A 7686-nucleotide genomic window follows, 5' to 3' on the forward strand; every position below is an offset into this window, starting at 1 on the left:
TGGTCTCCTAAACGGGCATTATTAAACTACAAGATACTTAAATTCTTTTCTTTTTTATTCAATCATGAATGAAAGTGAAAAATTGAAATAATAATTCGCTTGAAACAGCCAATATGGTTCAATTTTGTCAATATAAGCTAAGAAACATCAAGGATTTGTAACAAATCCTAGGAAACATCGATGGACATACTTTTAGATTTTACCGTACATATACTTTTATCACAATGCAGTAATTTCGTATGAACACTGAACTTTTAGATTTTTAAGAGCAAACATTTTTAAAACATGGAGCTTTAAATACGTATTTTAACCAGGCAAAGTCGCTCTCTCTATATATATATATTCCGTATGTGAGGACATTCTAGATTTTAGATTATAAGCGATTAATAAGAAGCCGCTTTTATATATTAACACAAAACCCCGTGTGGATAGACTTGTTTTAACATTGATAAAAATCGCCATGAACTTTTAATTATAACATACATGAATTTTAAAATGTCGGGAGGTGTCGTTGCGGATTGCAAACATTATCTTTAGTGATATTCATATATGTAAATAATGTACATAATGGTGGAAGGATGATCCAAAAAATTCATGGATAAATTATGGTGATGGGACCCACAGACACAGCACCAATGTAAATAATGAGCACCGCCACCCAAAGCACCCGTTCAACACACAGAAACTGTGTGGTTCTCCTTTGAAGGGGGTAAAAATACAGAGGTAAGGTAAGGATGATGAATTATTCACTTGCAAGTGAATAATTCGACCTCATTGAATTCGTATCCATGTGAATTTAACCCCTTAGCTAGAGATTGATTATACATGATTGATGCGTGTTCGGTTAACTTAAAAGAAAAGAATGTCAACATTAAATGTGAAACAAAGCCGGTAAATCATTTGATTCCACACAACAACAACAACATTCTCATACAGGTAAAATAGAATTAACTTATTTTTTTTAACCTAAAACAAGAAAATAATAGACATAGAAAAATCAATTTGCACGAGGACCATGGCGGTGACCGTCGGTAGTTTTCCACGGTCATCTCGATAGTTAATTAGATGGAGTCTAGACTAACTTGAAACACAAAAAAAATCTAATATATATATCTAGTATATGGACTGTTTACTCGAGTTAAAACATATTATAAGCTGGATATGTGTTTTAGTATGTTAGAAATCAAATATCAGAATTTGAGTCAAATCGGTGAATATGATTTTGACACCTAGTGATCCATTAAGCTTTTGTTTAAGAACAACAAATCTTGCTCTTACTTAAAACTTGAAGTTTACCTCTCTAATTTTTCGATATTACATTTTATGTGTCAAAGTCGCTTTTGCTTTTTTCTCATTTTTTTAATTAACTGTGTCTGAGGTTAGCCTATTTATAGCCTTTGCGTCAAACTTTGCTCCTTCCAGTTATCTATTTAAAAAATAATTCATGGAAGTCATAGATTTGCTGGAAATTTACACATGGCCTGCTGGGCCGTGATATTCGAATTCGAATTCTATTTTCTAGAAAAAGTTATAGCAGGCGCAAATCCAAAGCTCAAAGCAAGGAGGGGGGAGGGCGTGAAATGCATTTTAAAACATTATAGAAGTTTGCTTGTTATACCAATTTTTTTTTCAATAATCGTAAAAAACTTCTGACGCTGATACTAACATAAAACAGTCAATTCAAAAAGTGATAAGCTGGATCAAGTTTATCTTGAAACTAAATTTTAGATATTGCATTTTGAAAATGACTGCTTCTGAAAACTTAATGAAAAAATAATTTATTTATTTCTTTTTTTTTTTATAAAATGTTTTGAATCTAATTACCTTTCACATTTTTCAAATTAAATTTCGAATGTGACCATAAAAAGAAGATTATAAGTACTCTTTGATGTATAACATCAAATAATTTTGATTTCAGAAGTATATATAAAAGTCCAAGTTGAGTAATTGAAAATAATGACCAATCTAGCAGTAATTAGCTGAAACAAGCTTGCAATAAAAAAGAATGCCTGGTTTGACAAGCTGAAAAGTTTCTGAATAAAACATAAAAGGGTTATAATTAATGTTTTCTCTTTTAATTAACATGTAATAAAAACAATGAAAAAATATCAAAAACAATTCAATTAGATGCATTTAACAAATAATGTTTAATTTCACAGTTTGATCAAACCAAAATGCATACCCAAGCCCAAGTTTTATCCAATGATATTTTATGTTATTTTAGAAGTTTTCCCCTAAACCAACCAATTACTTTGTTTTTACAGAAATTGTGTTATAAATAATGTTCCATCCATGGCAATAACCATATATCACCATACACCGATAGTTCCAGTATGTCTTATTTCCAGTCATTCCAAAGCTCTGTCCAGGATTACCTGACCACTTTACCAGAGGGACTAAATGTTACACAGCATACCAGAACATCAGGCAATGGTCACTTCCTTATACTGCACTTTGGCAGTGACAATACTGACCAGAACAACAACATTACTGGACAACATCCAAGTCAACAACAAGAGATTAAGTCTGATCCTGACCAAGTGTTTACTTCTGATAACATTAAACAGGAACCTGTTGATGACAGCACACGTCCAGCTACCAACATTAAGACAGAGCCAAGTGCAAGTTACACATCATCACCAAGACCTGTTAAGCAGGAACCAGCTAGTGACAGACATATAAAGCCAGACCCAGAATCACCAACCCATGTTAATGGACCAGCATCTTTCAACAGTCCATGGAGAAAGCACTGGAGTTCTTATAAGAGGCGATTAAACACAACAAAGCGTTCCAGCCAACAGAGGAAAGGAATCTCTATAACAGGTCAACAGGCAAAACAGACCAAGAAGTCAACACTTCAACTTCCATGTCTGAGACCATCTAGAATAGCTTCAACAGATGTCAATGTCTACATCAGCCGTCTTGTGTCTGGTAGTTACTACAGATAAACTATAAGTGACAATAATGATAATAGTGCTTATACAGGACATCTGACTTGTCTTATTGAAGTTTTGTAAAATATTGTGCTTAGTGCTGAAAGTTATATTACTAATATGTTATAATATTGAATGTATAATGTAGATATAATTTTTTCATGACATCAATAATAAATATATGTCTTGAAGTTGCCTTTTTTATTATTAAAGTTACAAATAAATGGATAGTAAGGAATCTGTTCAGTAAGTGTGTTTGTAGATGTGGTTCATTATTTTTTGTCGTTTCTCGTGTTCTATATAGATCATATACTGTTTTTCCACTAGTCCTTTTTGGAGCCCTTGCTATCTTGCTATTAGGTGTTGGAGGCCGTACTTTGCTCTATATTATGATTTACTTTTCACAAATTTTGACTAGGATGGATAGTTGTCTCATTGGCAGAAATACAAAATCTTTTATATCTACCCTGCAGGCACACTTTGTTGAATCATCGTTGAATCTTTGTTGAATTTAGGTTTATCGTTGAACAACAAATATTCAACATTGGATGAAACGTTGACATTTCAACGTTGATATTAGTACATTGTTTCAACGTTGAAATAAGGGCATACGATACAATTTAGATCCCGTATTGAAATTTTGATGAAAAATTGCTTATAGGCTTATTTTTACCTGATTAAATCAAATATGTAATAAAAAAAAATACCATCATGTGCAACTTTTTGAGTAAAATGAGGTTGAAATTTAAGATATTTCCTCAAAATTGGGATTTGTGGCCGTATTTTTCCTTTCGACATAAATACATAACTTTGTTGTGTTAGAAGATAAACACAGGCTGTTTTGTTAAATTATTTGTAATTTCTGTTTTATATGATAAATATTCCATAAGTTTGTACATTTTATTTCTACAAATTTTATTTATCACATGTTCATGAATGTAAAAAAAACATCTTTTTGCTGAATATTTATTAAATTAAAAAAATTGCACTATCGACTTTTTCATGAAAATTTGTACACATAATCTCCATACGTAATCAAACCACATGTCATTTTACAAAATATGATATTCACCCAGATTTCAATCTGAATTCAGATTAATTTAAGTTATTGGTTAAAACAATGCTGAAGCAATAATTATTCAATATTGATTCAAAGTTGAATATCAACGCTGATTCAACATAGGATTTCAACGTTGATGCAAATTTGTAAAATCTAATAATAATTCAACATTGATTCAACATAGAAAATAAACATCGATTCAATCAGAGACATATAATACAATAATATGTCTCTGATTTAATGTTAAATCATTCTTGTGTATCTGCTGGGGAAAACCCATGTTTCATTTTTATAAAACACAAAAAAAAACATAGAGAGAACACTGATATGTTAATTTATTTCTTAAAAAAATATTATTAGGTTTATCGTTGAACAACAAATATTCAACATTGGATGAAACGTTGACATTTCAACGTTGATATTAGAGTTGAAATAAGGGCATACGATACAATTTAGAATATTGAAATTTTGATGAAAATTTGCATATAGGCTAATTTTAACCTGATTAAATCAAATATGTAATAAAAAAAAATTGTGAAGGTATAATTTGATGATTTCTTTGTTGGTATCAATTTTAGTACTTCGTGAGCAACGTATATAATGTACAACAATTAAAGTTTTGAAAGTTAGCAGGAGGTATACATGTATAAGTCATGTACAAGATGTAAGTTTGTACAAATTATAATACAAATTATAATTTGTACATATAGTTTGTACAGGGTCTTTGTACAAGTTATATTTTTTTGGCACATACTTTTATGCAGCAGGTGATAAAAGTTTATTTTCTAAAATTTATCAGTTTAATTTCTTATAATTTAAATTAAAATACTGTGACCTAACATTTAATGATATTCCTTGCCCTAGAGCTGGAAACAAGGACACATGAATGGTTTAAATATTAGATTTAGCTCACCTGCTCAAGTGAGCTTTTCTCATCACTTGGCGTCCGTCGTCCGTCGTCGTCGTCTGTTATATTTTACAAAGTATGATAAATTGGAAAGTACAAGCAGGGTCCAGTCATGACGTTAATTTCGGCCTAACATGTTGTAGATATTAACATTTTTACCACAATACAATAAGACTGGAGCGACGATGTTCTTACAAATCAGGATCTATCTCGGAAATAAAACAACATTATACTGGTATCAACTTGATATAACAAAAACAAATGCTATTATGATAGCAAAGGGGCACTGGCTGTCAAATTCATGTTCACCGGTTTGAGTCAAATTCTCATATATAATTTATAGCAGTGTAAAATATGTATCCAAATTATAAAAAGTCTAAAATAAACCATATACCGGACATGGGCTCGAAAATATTTAGCTTCGTTTCGTGTGTATTTTAGTCTAGACGCCATCTAATTAACTGTCGAGCCAAGTTGACCTCCTAATATCTCCGATTACCATTTAAGGGATATAAACATAAATATAAATATAAATTGATGCCAGACTCGCGCATTTGGATTTTTCTAGGTCTGTTTAATTTCATATTATAGATTAATAATTTTTTTTAAATCCCTTTGTTTGTCAATCCTGTCATATCTGAAAGAATTTTAATTAGTGTGTAGGAGTCATGAGAATCTGTTTTGGAGTCTACCATATCCCCAGATAGCAAACATGTGTTGGGCCAATATTGGCATTCTGTTGGCAACATTGTTGGGCCAATGTTGGAAAACTATGTTGGGCCAACGTCATTTTGCTCATCGGCCCTCGGTTGGCCCAACATGTTGGGTCTTTGTTGGCCCAACATCAGTATGCCAACAAGGTTAACTATTTGCAAACAATCTGCCAACAATGTCAACTATTTGCCAACAGTCTACCAACGTCGTCTGGTTTTAAAATTATGTTGGACTAATGTTGGTCGAACAGCAGTATGCCAACGATGGCTTCAGTCTGTCAAACATGTTTTTCATGCATTTCATGTTATGTATTAAGAAATATTTATCTCTAGTATATAATGTATATTATATTGGCAGGTCAATCTCGGCTGTCATGTGGAGAGTGTGATATTGCACTCGGGTCAAATGAGCAGCTGAGTTCAGTTGATTAGTTATATATGTGGTGGTGTTTAACGACCTTGACTGGCTATACAGCCCTCGCACGGTCGGTTGAACAACTTGCAGAAACTATATTCAAATTTTATTTGTTTTTTTGGGCTGGTTTTAAGTATTTTTTGTTTGTGCATAAAATTATTCAATCATTAAGATAAATACATTTAAATGACTACACAGATTTGAAAATATTAGATAAAGAGAATGAAGAGCACATTTTTTGGTTCGCACTTTGAAATAATATCTAAAAAAAATTAAAAAAATCTGTGGTATAATACGGGGAGATAAGAACTTAATACGTTGGCATATTGTTGGCACAATGTTGGCTCATATTTCAATATTGTCATGAAATATCAATGATAATTTTATGTTTTTTTTTTTTTTTTATAAATATACTGTATTCAAAATACTAAGAATTTTCTAGGTCTTGGCACAGACGGTTTAAAATAGTCCTATTTGGGAAGACTTTATTATTTGATTTTTTACTAAGTCCTCAATGCCCTTCAAACACAATCTATATTAATTCTCTACAATAACATAGACTCATTCAAATAAAGTTCGAATAAAATTGGTTCAGTAGTTTCAGTCTGAAGATCTTACACTGAACCAATGGATAACGTAAGTCAAATATCGTTGGGCAAGCTACTTTAAAAATAACAGTTGGTAAGAAAATGTTGGGCCAACATTGGGCCAATAACACCAAAATGACAGTTGGTGTAAAGTCGTTGGGCCAACACGGGGCCAATAGTGTCAAAATAACTGTTGGCTGAGTTTTGTTGGGCCAACAAGGGGCCAATAGTGTTAAAATAACTGTTGGTTGAGTTTTGTTGGGCCAACGTCGGTTTTTTGTTGTGCTGCCAACGCCAACTATTTACCAACTGTGCCAACCAATCACGGGACGTATTACGGTATACCGTTACCAGTCTGTCTGACTGTCGTCAACATATCGGATATAAACTTTAACACTTTTTACCCAATTTGCAGGAAACCTTGATGAATTGTTTATATCTATTGACTTGAGCTCCCCTTCGTTGTTTTTTTTTTTTATATATAAATTCTAGATTTTACGTTTCTGAGTTATGGAATTTTATTTATTTTAAAAAGAGGGATTTTCCAGTTTTCGGACAATAACTCAAAAATGCTTTCTCAAATTTGGAAGAAACTTTGGTGAATAGTTGATATCTATTGACATAAGCTCATTTTCGATTTTATGTTTCCGAGTTTTAGGTAATCTAGCTTCATTAAAAAGGGAGGATTTCCCCGTTTTCGGACAATAACTCAAAAATGCTTTCAGCAGTTCTCATGAAAATATGGTAAATTGTTTATATCTGTTGTCTTTCGCTCACTTTCGATTTTTATATTCAGATTCTAAGTTTATTCATAAAAAGGGGTGATTTTCCAGTTTTTGGACAATATCTTTCAAGTGCTTTAGGCAAATTTCATTAAACTTTGGTGACTATTTTTAGTGTTTGGTACAGATTTGCTGTCACATGACACAACATAGAACATATGGGGGGAAACCAGAGAACTTTTATGTCAACACTGTCAAACATCCAAACATACTATTCACACTGATCTGTGTCCACACTTGTGTAGATTTTATAAATTTATGTTAATTATCGTTTTAACCTGAATAAGAT

The 7686-nt window shown here is 31.9% G+C and overlaps 1 protein-coding gene across 1 annotated transcript; it reads left to right on the forward strand.

The window, feature by feature from the left end:
• Positions 1-13: 13 nt before the first annotated feature.
• LOC139491599 (uncharacterized) lies at positions 14-3124 on the forward strand. Its single transcript, XM_071279364.1, has 2 exons — positions 14-936; positions 2265-3124. The coding sequence occupies exon 2, from the start codon at positions 2334-2336 to the stop codon at positions 2946-2948; it is 615 nt and encodes a 204-aa protein (XP_071135465.1). The 5' UTR covers positions 14-936; positions 2265-2333; the 3' UTR covers positions 2949-3124.
• The last annotated feature ends 4562 nt before the right edge of the window (positions 3125-7686 follow it).

This window comes from Mytilus edulis, chromosome 1 (genome assembly GCF_963676685.1).
Source record: "Mytilus edulis chromosome 1, xbMytEdul2.2, whole genome shotgun sequence".
Taxonomy (NCBI): domain Eukaryota; kingdom Metazoa; phylum Mollusca; class Bivalvia; order Mytilida; family Mytilidae; genus Mytilus; species Mytilus edulis.